The sequence below is a fragment of the Plecotus auritus genome (genome assembly GCF_963455305.1).
Source record: "Plecotus auritus genome assembly, chromosome: 6".
In the NCBI taxonomy this organism is placed as follows: domain Eukaryota; kingdom Metazoa; phylum Chordata; class Mammalia; order Chiroptera; family Vespertilionidae; genus Plecotus; species Plecotus auritus.
This window is the reverse complement of record NC_137773.1, coordinates 127417440-127430782: the sequence shown is the minus strand read 5'-3', so window position 1 is coordinate 127430782 and position 13343 is coordinate 127417440. Positions and strand designations below refer to the sequence as shown.

The following is a 13343-nucleotide window of genomic DNA, read 5'->3' as shown; positions in this document are numbered from 1 at the left end:
CTGCAGGCATTTCTGTCATTCCACTGTTCAGTCAATTTGCATATTACCCTTTTATTATATAGGATGGGCAGCCAAGAGATGCCTGCGGCCATTATTAGGAGATAAACTTCTCGGAATAAAATCATTCATTCCTTAACTAACAAGTCTTCTATGGCTAACTTAGGCAATTAGGAGGGAACTTTTAGGTTTGCATTTGAGATGATAAAAACTAAACATTTTGTGTGTGCCTGGCCTTCTCAGTTAATTCTCACTATGAAGGGTATTATTACAATGTAAAATTTGATTATGATTTTCCCTTTTGTTCTGATCACTCACATTTGTAATTATTAAAGGTGTCAGTTAGCACCTCCCACTTCCCTAACAATCTCTTCTTTCTGAACTGTTATCTCACTATTCAGAAAAGCAAACAACTAAAATGTATTGTAATCTATTCTTGAGTTCGCTTAATTGCCTATGTCCATATGAATATTTTTATTTTAAAATAAATGAAACTAACTCAACATCTGTAAGGCATGTAGTGCAGACACACACACACACACACACACACACACACACACACACCAAAACCAAAAACCCAGGTTATAAAAAAAAAACATGTCAGGATTTTGACAATGAATGCAAATTTGTTTGCAATTGCCAGAACTGCTCTTAAATGGTAGTGGTAACAATGGATGTTATTTTACAAAAGGAAGAGACATGAGGGAATAATAGAATCTGTTAAAGATCACAGGTTGTAACCATGTCAGTTAAAGAGCAAAAATATCCTTTTTTAAAAACATAATTATTTTTAAACATTCTATCAAACATCAACTTATTTTTCATGGACCCTTAGATTGCCTATGTTAATTGTACAGGTTTAGAAAGATTTCTACAGAGCTACTAATTGAAAAGTCCTGGATGGAATTAGAGAACATTATGCTAAGTGAAATAAGCCAGTCAATGAAAGAAAAATACCACATGATCTCACTCATTTGTGGATAATAAAAAACATTATAAACTAATGAACAAAAAGATTGATATAGAGGCAGTAAAGCATCAAACAGACTGTCAAATTACAGCGGGAAGGTTAGGGAGAGGTGGGGGAAATAAGAGATCAACCGAAGGACTTATATGCATGCATATAAGAGTAACCAACGGATGCAAAACATTGGGGGGTGAGGGCATGTATGGGAGTGGGGTGGGGGGGCAATGGTAAGATATGTACACATATAATACCTTAATAAAAATATATATTAAAAAAAAGAAAAGTCCTGTTCAATATTTTGGGGAGCACTTCTCACAGAAGCAATGAAACCTGTTCCCTACGGCAGTGCCTCAGAATTATCTGGATGGCTTTGCCATGACCACATGGCTGGGCCCCACCCAAGAGTTTCTGGTTCTGTAAATTTGGGGTGGGGTCTGAGAATTTGCATTTCTAACAAGTTCTCTGTCCATGCTGGTTTGGAACCCGTACTGAGAACCTCTGCCCTAGAGCAGGGAAATATTTTTGGCTGGCTCTTCCTGTAGCTGAAAGGGTATTCTGATCCAGAGTTCCCGATCTCCCTTGGATTGGAGTGAATTAAAAACAAGAGATGAAGATTAAAAAAACCCCACACAAATAAATATAGCATTTAAATATCTAAAAAGTAAATAAAAATAAAACCAGAGATCTCCTCCGAGTGCCTGGTCCACTGGGGAAGCTAGCAATCCCTTCCAAAAGTGCTGTTTGCACTGCTTCCAAGGTATTCCAAGCGGTGCTGATCGAGAAGTAAATAGAAGAACTTACCAGTCTCAGAAGCCATGATGATGTTGTTTTTTTCTAGAAACATTTGGGGGTGATTCTATAATTGCCATAAAACTGATTCCTTTCTCAACACTTTTAACACTTAGGGTGTCACACAGAATGGGAGAGGAGGAGAGATGGAGCTGGGTTTTAAACTCTTAGCCAGTAAATCCCAGCTAAGATGTGCCTACTCAGAACACACGTCTAGGCCTGAATACCCCAGTCCTCTCGCATCCTGGCTGGTGCATTTTCTGCCTCTTTTTTTGTGGCTTAGTGCTCATTGCCATTTCCTAAAAGCACTCGAATTTCCTCTGGAGGAATGACCTTGGCAGCACTGTGAGGACCTTGGGGAAGGGTACACCGAGGTGCCTATTTCCCTGCTGTTGATGCTGAAGACCTTCCCATGGACCAGTTCCTCCCTCTTGTGGTCACTGTCCGCTGTCCCGTGACCTACACTCAGCCCATGGACAGAAGAGAAGACACAGGCGGATTTGCTGGTCCAGCAGCTGTGCTCTCACCAGACGGTCCCCAACGGCCAGTCGCTCTTAAGCTCTAGCTGTACTTTCTGGAACAGTGAGAGCTCTGGTCCCGTCCCCAGGCTCTGGTTCATCTGTCTGCAGCTGGGACTAGACCTCATCATGGCTCAAGCCCCCCAGGTTATTCTAACGGCATTTATGGCTTGAGAACCAGAGCTGTGATCTGTTTCCCACTTTTCTGCCACTGCCCCATTCCAGTTCCCCTCCCACTCCCTGCAGCTCCCAGCATCACCTCCCAGGCTCCCAATATAGTGGAAGCACTGATACCTTTGAACCCAGGTATAGAAACACACACACACACACACACACACACACACACACACACACACACACACACACCAAGGAAAGGTGGCTCCTGGTCTCTGGTTCCACCTAACTGCACCACTGCCTCACAACTCACTCCTTGTGTATCATGATTCCACAAACGTGAGACAATATGCAGGTCAAATGCAGGCATTTCTGGAGCCGGCCGCAGGCGGGGCACTCTTCCTGCCACCTGCAGGCCATCGCTGCGGCCAGAAGTGGATCTCCCCGGCCACTGGAGACTATATCGCATCTGACACGGCCGGCATCTCCGGAACCCACCTTTCAAGTTTTTGGCAAACCATTTTCTCATTGTCCTTCACAAAGCTGACATTTTCAGCAGCATGATAGGAAAGATGTCACGTCGGCTGCTCTTCAAGTCCTTGTCACCGTGGTTAGCACCAGTTCTGTCATCTTCACTCTCCTCACAGGCTCCCATCGTGAGCCGTGTCACAAATAATAATATATCTAGAGTTGTTTCTCTTCCCCTTGTCAGATGTAAACTACCCCAACCCAGCTGCCCATACTTTAAGTTACTAGATACACAGCTTGTTCTCCTTTCCCCAAATGCTTCTGAGCTAGAGCTTGTTAATTAATGTCTATTGTAGGATTAATCCAATGTGATCAGACACTAGGCTTCTAACATGAAACAACTTATTTTGATCTTTGAAATTAAGTATGAGCGACCTAGTGGAAGAAAAGGAGCTGCAGCTAGTTTTATGAAAGTGAACGTATCTCTTTGGGTCGGTAAACATTCCCTACACAGCCAGGTGAGCAGGTTCCCGGCGTTTAATGATCCTATTGGCATAGTCTCCACATTATGCTGAAAACTGGGCCACAAAACCCTGCTTTGCGAGGTCAGATATCTTTTCAAGGAAGTCAGGTTACTGCATTAATTCCAAGCTTACGCTGGTCGGTGTGTTCAGATATTGCATCAGAATCCAGGTGTAAAAAAAAAGGTCTGGATTCAACAAAAGGAGAGAATGTCTGGCCCACCTCTCCACACACAGCCAGCTTTAAGCTCCAATCACCACCAACAAGGGGTAAAACTCCAGCTGAAGTGGGAATAGACTTTCTCTCCAAATGCAAATGTCCACATATGCTGGTGCAGGCGCTGTAAACATGATATATTCTCTCTCTCCAAATGGATGCATGCCTGAAGACTGCATTATGGATCCACAAAAATGTCCTCAAACAAGCATGATAACAATCCTACTCGCAACGAAATTGTTCCAGCCCAGAAACCTGAGAGTGGCAAGGGCCAGAGTGGGACAGAATCTCTTACTGATGTGCCTGGCAGCGCTCCTTGAATACAACATTCAGGCCGAACACACTCCCTTAGCTCTTCCTTTTATTTTAATTGACTTCTAGAAATTCTTTATCCTTGCAACTTTTAGAATGACCCTTGAATTTACTCTTAGACTAGCATATTTTACTTTGTGGCTAATAACTACAAATTCAAGATAGCACCAAAGCATTGTCATTTCAAAAGCAGACCTCCCTGCCTGCTCATCGAGATGGTTGTGTAATCTCTAGGTTAATGATGAGTGGTAATTAGGGCTCTCACTCCCATGGTCACTGCTTCATTAGGAAGCCCAGCCTTGGCCTTTCCTTCTCCTCTCCCTCCAGCAAGGCCCTTTTTAATTATGCCCTGACGCCCTGGGGCCAAGACATGCTGCTAAAACAAATACATCAAAGTGTTTGTATCACAAAGGGTAAGGTACAAAGCAACAAGGAGCAGTTTCTACAACATTACAAATGTGCATTGCCACTCTTTGATGTTGGCAATTTGAAAAAGATGCCTTGAGATGGCAGAAAATATACCAGTGAGGTCTTTTCTGACTTGTTTACTGTTTTTCTAAACATGCAGTGGTAGCCCAGCAATATCAGAAGGTGTCTATTATACGGGTGGGAGTGATCATGAAGTTTTTCCTACTGAACAATCTCAAAGAGCATGGATGCTATTGACACAAAGACATCCATCAAAGTGGCCCAGGGTAGGCCCAGATATGGAATGAAACAAGAACCCAACAGATGATAGAAAAATGATATAAAATGCAGAGAGCTTATATTTCTTTCCCCAGAAGGACCAGTTTCCAAACATGATATTATATAGATTTTTCTCTTTGGTGATTAAAGGAAGAGATGAGTTTCTTTATTTCCAGACAAACACAGCTAATTTGACTTTAGATTCCACCTGAATACCCAATGTGTAGACTTTTATTTTTATTTTTTTAAATATATTTTATTGATTTTTTTACAGAGAGGAAGGGAGAGGGATAGAGAGTTAGAAACATCGATGAGAGAGAGACATCGATCAGCTGCCTCCTGCACACCCCCTACTGGGGATGTGCCCGCAACCAAGGTACATGCCCTTGACTGGAATCGAACCTGGGACCCTTCAGTCCGCAGGCCGACGCTCTATCCACTGAGCCAAACTGGTTAGGGCCCCAATGTGTAGACTTTTAAGTGGTCAGACACAATACTGGAATTTTAGAAGGGAAATGCATATTACTTGAACATTTGTCAGAAAGATTGCACTGACATTTTATAAGATTTTTGTGTCTGAGTTGGATACTCTGCTGTTCTCCTGGGGCAAATTTCCCCAGGAAGAGAGTCACATAAAAAGCCACAATGCAAGCTCTAAAGAGAATTTCTCCCTGTGATGCAGACTTTCTTTGAAATGCGTTTGGACTTTTTCCCTCTCTCCCTTACAAGTACTTCCTATTAGGTGAGGGTGGTTCTTTAGAATTTAGAGAGCATGACTCAGCCGTATGCAGAGCCCACACCTGCTCAGAGCCTGAAGGCCAATTGGTCGAGAGCTCCTGTCCACAAGGGCAATAATGTCTGTGTCAGTGTGTAACATGAAGCCAAAAATATAAGGGTCACTGCCACCCCCCATCCACACCTGCCTGCTACTAAAGAGCTGTATTCAGAAATCAGTAAAATAGAGCTATCCCTGCTACAGTCTTCTCTCTCTCTTTGGGGAGGGGAGAGTCAAAAAGCCCCAGACATCTACACTAATAAAAGATAAATATGCAAATTGACTGTACCTCCGCAACACCCACCAGCCAATCAGGAGTGAGTATGCAAATTAATCCAACAAAGATGGAAGGTTAATTTGCATATTCAGACACAGAGCAAAGAGTGAAGACTGAAGACTGAAAACTGAAGACGACTGAAGGCTGAAGACTGAAGAGGCTTGGCTTCTCCGCTGCGGTCAGAGCGGAGAAGCCAAGCCTCGCTGCAGCCGGAGCAGAGAAGCCTAACCTCGAGACTTGGCTTCTCCACTGCAGCCGGAGTTAAGGCCTGGGTCCCAGGTGCCAGAGGAAAACCGGTGCTGGCAGCCAGGGGAAGGAAGGCCTACTGCATGAATCTTCATGCAATGGGCCTCTAGTAATGTCATAATAGGTGTTTGTGTATGTGACAGAGGGAGAGGGAGAGAGGGAAGAAGGTGAGATTGGAGTAAAAGGAAAAATAAAAATATGCAAAAAGCACTCATTTACTCCCAGGTAGGAATTCACACACACACAAAAAAAGAAATAAAAGAAACCATTGTGTGACATGGGCGGGGAGTGAGGACCAACACTGGAGGCAAGAACACAGTCAATAAGGCAATCACTGTATCCAGGGGAGAGTCAATCACACCTGAACTCTGGTAGTGGCATGAAGAGATGGAGAAGTGGATGGACTTGAGATTTAAGGGCTCTGACAGGGCAGAATAACTGAATCCTTGTAATGTGTTCAGTAAGATGGATGAAGGATGGCTCCTGAGGTGTTGTCTTGGGCAACTGGGTAGATGGAACCATTTACTGACTTAGGGACCCTGGTGTAGTAACAGGAGAAAAATGAGTTCCATCTGATTGCCCAGTCACTCAGATCTAACCCACAGGGATCCATCCCATGGTTCCTGCGCACAAGCAGTCCCCTGGCTCCTCAGACATCTCCCCGAAGAATATTTGGACACATTTTTGGAGATTTTTAGGACTCCTGCCCTCTTACATCTGCTTGCAGACTCATTAATCTATGCAGCTTACTTTGGATTGGGGCGGTTGGCATTATGGATTTGTTAATTGCTGATACAATGTACTTTCTCCGCAGGCCATATGTGAAGAGCAGCACTGGCATTCAAGAAATGTTAAATAATAATGTAAATGAGAAAATTTCCCCATCCCAATATTAAAGGGATCCAAGGAACACTGATGCAAGTTGCCATCATCGGAGCCATTTGATTGCCTTGTCACTGTGGGACAGTGACCAAAGTGATGCTAATCTAAATGTCATCTGGAAAAAATACTGAAAATATTATGGTGAAAATTAAGTACTGCAACCTTAGGAGCTGATTTAAAAATTAGAAGATACAGTGATTTACATCTGTCGATTTTATGATCGCCAACTGCAACCAGTTGAACATATATTTTCCTTTTCCCTCTCAGAGAAAATAGGTTCAGTCTTAAAGAGCTGGCCCAAACTAATGTTCCCTCAATGAGTGGTCCTCAAACATTGCTACCTGTAGGGATCACTTGAAGAGATTTAAAAGCATGGTGTTTAGGCCATATCCCAGATTAATCAAATCAGAACCTCTGAAGGTGGGGCTAATGTGTCAGCATTGATTAGGCTCCCCAAGACATTTAATGTGCAGCCACATTTGACAACCAAGACCTTAAACCAGTGGACTCTGAAGGCCAAATGCCTTACCGTTACCGGGAGGAGCTGATTGGAAGTGCAGGTGCCCGGCTCCATCTAAGACTTGCTGAATCAAATTCTTTTAGGATGGGACCGAAAGATTTATATGCAGACAAGAGTGTGGGAACCACTGCGTAGGTGCAACTGTTATGCCTTTAGACACAGAATAAATTTGTGTAAAAGAAACAAAAATCCAAGTAGAGAGGAGAAATTTCAGCCCATCACCTGGGAGTTTTTGAAAGGCTTTTTTTTTTGCAGGGGGCCATCCTGTTCATTGTAGGATATTTAAAAACATCCCTGGCCTCTACCTGCTCAAGGACATTGCATTAACCCTGTCAGTGTGACAATCACTGACAAATGTCTCCAGACGTTGCCAAATGTCGCCTGGGGGGAAAGATCATGCCGGGTCAAGAACCACCACTGCATTAGGCTCACACACGTATTTGCTATGGTGTAAGGATGCCAAATGTGTGGATGGTTCCATCTCTTGCAGTGGATGAGCTAATGGAGAGCAAACATCTTCCTGGCTGACCAGAGTGTCTCCTTTGGATTAGGTGTTTGCGATTCACATAGGCACAGGTTTTCACAGAGATGTGACACAGGCTTCCAGGGAAGGTGGGAGAGACTCACTCGGTCATCAGCACCTGGGCACTCACTGATGATTTCCAGCTGCAGCAGGGCAGAGCTCTGCCTCCACTTTTGGGGCTGCTGAGTTAATAGTAGGTTAAAAAGTTAATAATTAAGTAAAAAGCAACTTGCTATCTAATCGAAAGCTGGTTGTGAGGTAACAATAGAAACAGGTTCTATTGTTCAGTTAAACCCAGTGAAAGGGCCATTTGTGTCCATGACACATGAATTCCTTCCTAATCTGGGTCAACGAATAGATAACATCTCTACATGCAAACAGTGCTCATCCTGGTGCCACAGGATAGGAAAATGGTCAACACCAAGGGCTGTGGTTAGTGTTCAAAGGAGACTCTCCCTTGGGTGATCTAACACTTGAGATATAGTGCTGGCTTTCTCCACCATCCAACATTGTCAGGAGGGCCAAATGGATTTTTGACATTTTTAGGACAAAAATGGAAAACTCTTAAATTAATTCATGACTACTATATATCTCACCTGAGATGTTTAAACTCATATCAAATGGCTGAAGCTGGAATCTCACATGTACACAGTGTTAATGCAGGGCAGGCAGTAAGGCAGGCAGAGAGGTGCAAATGCAAACTCCATGTCAGAATATTCATGCTTGCATTAGTCACACACATGTATTTGTTATGGTGTAAGTGACAGAACTTATCTGAGCCACAAACTTCTCATCTGTTAGATGAAGGTAATAATAATACTTATAGGGATGTAATAAGGATAAGATAAAATAATATATGTAAATCGCACTCCACACAGTGCCTGGCATGTAGGGAGTGCTTATTAAATGGCAGCAATTATCCTTATTTTAATTAAACCTTATTTATGAAATCTGACAATGTACTACTTCATTTGCTATTATAACCCATGGAAGATGATATTAGAGATTGGTGAGATATTCCCGATGCTATGATTCTGTGTACTCATTTTGTTGATGAGAAAACTGAGGCACAGAAAGGAGACACAGTAATCCTAGATATACATAGAACAGGCTCTAGTACTCAGATCTTTCGAATCTATGTACCGTGTTGATATATGCAAAGAGAAAGACCTTAGGACTCAGAACATCCAGGTTTGCTGCTTCAGTGAGCGACTCATACAGTTTAACCATATGCAAAATGGATGTAAAAATAGCCAAATTGAAAATGTTATAGCAAGTGAGATAGAATATATAAAAGCGCGTTGTAAACTGCAGAATGTTACATAACTGATACTTAATATTACGATTTCTTCTTTAAAAAATGCAGGCAAACATAGACCCTAGGACACATAATCCTCTCAAAGTACCATTCAAGATCCTTTTGGATAATTTTTCATGACACAGGGACTAGGTCAGGTTCCATCAAGTGTGACCATTTGCTGTTTTGTTTCAATTCTGATCACTCCCAAAAGCAGCACCTTGGACAGAAGCCAGAGTCTCTAGGCACCTGCAACATTCTCAAGGCACTTCCTTACTGGCTGCAAACCACGGTTGCCTTGCATTGCGACCCCCACAGGGAGGCACACATAGAAACTCCACTTCCCCTCCAGCCTTACATACTGCAAGTTCAGAAGACGGATGTCCACATGGAATCAGGGCTTTCTGTGACCTTCATTATTAGACCTGGGTACACTAATGGACAGCTTGCCACCTGCTCTAGGAAGTGAAAGTTGGCATTGTCATCTGTCTGCCTACACACGAACTGCATATATTTCAGGGCTTAGAAATATTCCAGTGGATAAATTTATACTGAAGCACAAAGTATACCCACTTGTGAACTCTGTATGGCTTGGCAATGCCAGCCAGGGCCATAAAATCGGTTTTAAAACCACAACAAAGACATTTGAAAATATTAGTGTTAATTTGGAGTGAGGGTAGGGAAGGTGAAGAAGAACACATGGGTAACACAGGAAATAACTGTAAATCTAGTTTTAAGGGGGAAAAAGCCACCAATTTGCCATTTTACCAATTCACAAAGAGAGTATCCCTAAAGGTCACAGGAAACAGGAGAGGAGAAACACAATTTTAGAACTTAAAAGTGCCTTCAGGGTGAGCTTATTATATAAGTGATTCTACTAAGAGCCATTAATTTAGTGAGAGGCTTTATTTTGTGACTTTATTATAAATTGTATTTGAAGATCAATTTCTTTCACAAATTAGTGTGAAACTGAGGGGAGCTTGCTGAAAACGATAGAGCCACTATAAATGTATAGACCCATCTTATGCCAACACATTTTATTTGCTCTTGAAACATAATTTCAAAATTAGAAAGCACGGGTTGCTTAATATGAATGACTTGGTAAGGTACCAGGACCCTAACTAGATGCCACTAAAACAGCAATCTGACTCATGATTCTGTTTATATATTGCTCAATTAGTTTTTAAAAATAAGAACATGTTTCAAGAGTCACTAAACACCTGACTCAAATTCAGCCCCAATACATGGTATTTTCACCCATTGCTAGGATTGTTTTTAAAGTGCGCTTTTGACAAACCTTAAAGGAAAAGAGACCTCAGGAATACAAAAAGCTTGCTGTGGTATAGGTAGAGGTTGTGGTGTGGATGGGGGAGGGTGTAGGGGAAGGTCACAGACATTGCAAAATACAAGCCAATACACATGTCACGTCTTACCTTTTGGGCTCTGGGTTTGCCTGAGTTTTGAAATCTTTTCTTCTTTTACTTTCCTTTTTTGTATCTTTTTTAGCCTCTGGTTCAGATGGGGAGGGAGTTTTGCTCCCTTCAGGGTCTGTGTGTGGTGGCAGCCCACTAAGGTACACATGCATTTGTTGACTTTGGAGAGGGGGTGTTGGCACGGGGCATGCACAGAGAGTGGCCAGCACAGGAGAATCAAGAGCACACACACATGCACAAACAAAAGAAATAAAAAGAAGGATGCATCAAACAGCAAGAGCAAATGCATTCAAACCAAAATAATAAGGAAAAAAGATGCAAACTTGCATAAGGAAAATCAGAACTGAAAAGAAAATAAGAAACCCCAAACTGTTTCCATGACAAGATGTATAAACCTAACTGTGAAGCAAGTGGCAGTCTTACAATATGAAATCCAGACAATGTGTATCATAATTCATGATGATGTTTACCAGGGAGTTTACAACAACACTTCATTATTTTATAACACTTTCTTATTCAGTAACATATGTAGAATACAGTGTGACAACCCAGAGAATATAATGCAACTTCTCTCTCTCTCAAGAATTCAGTCCAAGAGACTGTAACAGATAGTCATCAAAGTGTACATATTTATAAAAAGCAGAATTATGCACAGATACTTCTCAGGTATCAGGTTTTCAAAAATATCCTTTGTGCAAATAAAAGGTCATATGCAGGGCTAGTGAACCTGATAATAATGGCAGATGATGAAAACCTGATTGCCTGCTAACTATGCAAACCTACAATGCTATTGTTATCTAGCTCTAAATGCTAAAGGTGCATTTGATAAAATCCACCACCACTAGAGAAAGGAAAGGCACAGAACAGATCCCACGGACATTCCTGAGTTGTATAGCTTGCAAAGATGAAGATGGCTGACACGGTTCTAACTTGAAATAAATGCAGTCAATTCAGGGTTCCCTCACGTGAGAATTTCCCAGAGCAGCAACCTTTGCATCACAGGCCGGGCTTCTGAAGCACCTAGCTTCCCCTGGGGGTGCCTTCCCTAGCGCCTGGGTGGGGTGCTCTGGGGTAAGGCAGGCTCATCTTTGCAGCCATGGGAGGCTACATGCATTGGGCTAGTAAACTGGCTGTGGCAGTGTTGAAATGTATTCCACATCTTCAGAGCCAAATGGAAACGTTCTTAAATTATTTGCTGTTTTGCATTATTCAGAACTTGGATCTTTTCCTCCAGGAGCTGGGCAACGTCTAAAGGAAGAGAGTACTTTGTACAAAGTTAGGAGAACAGATGCTCTGGTCTTGTCTATAAAACCTATAAAATGAGGGGGCTGCTCACATGGTGACCTCTGACATTCTTCCCAGCTCCATGGCTGCACTAAAAGCGCTGTGATTATCTTCGCCTTTCAGCTTCACCTGCTTGTTCTAGCTCTTGAAATGGACTTGGCTTCCTCCCTGTGCAGGGCATTTGCACATGCTGTTCCTTTTGCCTGGAGCTGCTCAACTCCTATGCTTGCTTCAGTTCTCAGCCTTAGCATTGCTCCCTCCGGGAGGCCCTGCTGCCGACCTGCCACTCCCTCGGAGTCCTGTTCCTTTATTAAATGCTGTCATGACATTTTACCCCTTTTTCTCAGAGCACCGGTCTCTGTGTCCCTCTGCCCTTGTTCGGTGTTTAGTTTTTGTTCATCGTGCATGTTGAATGTATTCCAGAGTGTCTGACACTCGGTAATCATTTAATATTTATGGAAAGAGTGATAGTAACAGCAAGGCGAACCTTTATTAACCCCTCGCCAGATCCCAGGCAGGTGCTGTGCCCTTTCTGCGCCCTTGCATCCTCTCAACAACCATGCTAGGACATTACTGTCCTGTTTACAGAGTGAAAACTGGCACAGAGGGTGCAACTACCACCAGGTCATTGCTAGCAAGCGGAGGGGCCGTGATCTAGACCTGGACGGCTCTCATTTCACAGACCACTCTCCAAGTCCATGTGCCACTTCCTTTAAGTCTCTTGAAGGAAAGGAGAAGAACCTAAGCTAGCCCTCTGTGTTCTCTGTGTCTGTGTACTAGTCCGTGTGTCTGTGTGTCCTACTGAGGGAATGGGGCAGGGCAGAGAGTTAGCGGTGACCCTAAAAGCAGGACCAGGCATAAACCAGGAACATGACCTTGAGAAGTACCTGCGGATGGGTGCTCACCTGTTCCCGTGGACGTGGGATGCGCAGAAGGCAAAGCTGTAGTGAAGGAGGGTGGGGTCGATCATGGCACCGTTCTCCGCCCGCTCAAGCAAGTCTCTGAGGTAGCAGAGATGCCGGTGACAGCCTCGGACTCCATTCCGGGCGCAGTACTCATCTAGCACAAACACCTGGCCAGGACTGAACCAGCCCTGTTTGGGGAATAAAAGAGAGACTTTCTTTTAAATACGGGTTGTTGCTGTTCTTCGGAAGGGCTGCAAGAGCTGGGGGAGAGTGGAGAGGGTTGAAAAATAGCCTGAGCTGATTGCTTATTGAGTGCCCGCTGCTGCACTAACCACTGTGTGTGCTGTTCGGGGTAACCTCATCCCAGCCCCGCGAGCAGGTGCTGGTAGCCCTGGTGATGGGTGGGAACTCGAGCTCAGGGAGCACATGGAATTTCCCAGAGTCCCAGAGCTAGTGAGTGGAGGTGTCTGATTAGCAGAAAGCATGATTCCAGAGGGGGTCTCCCACTTTCCCAACACTGAACTGTACATCGTAGGAGAGTGTTGGCGTGGGCGTGGGGTAGTCTTCATTACTGACAAGACAAATAAAAACACGAATGCCTTAAAGTGGGA

At 43.4% G+C, this 13343-nt stretch overlaps 1 protein-coding gene across 16 annotated transcripts in view; it reads right to left on the bottom strand.

Annotated features, from left to right (window-relative positions):
• Positions 1-13343, bottom strand: part of CADPS (calcium dependent secretion activator) — a 459193-nt gene that overhangs the window by 120006 nt on the left and 325844 nt on the right. For 13 of the 16 annotated variants that reach the window (XM_080671521.1, XM_080671522.1, XM_080671530.1 and 10 more), the window contains exon 13: positions 12733-12920. In XM_080671521.1, the coding sequence (XP_080527647.1) occupies positions 12733-12920 (188 nt within the window). Of the gene's footprint in view, positions 1-10543; positions 10703-12732; positions 12921-13343 lie in introns of all 16 variants that reach the window. The other 3 variants (XM_080671526.1, XM_080671528.1, XM_080671527.1) reach the window with 1 other exon arrangement.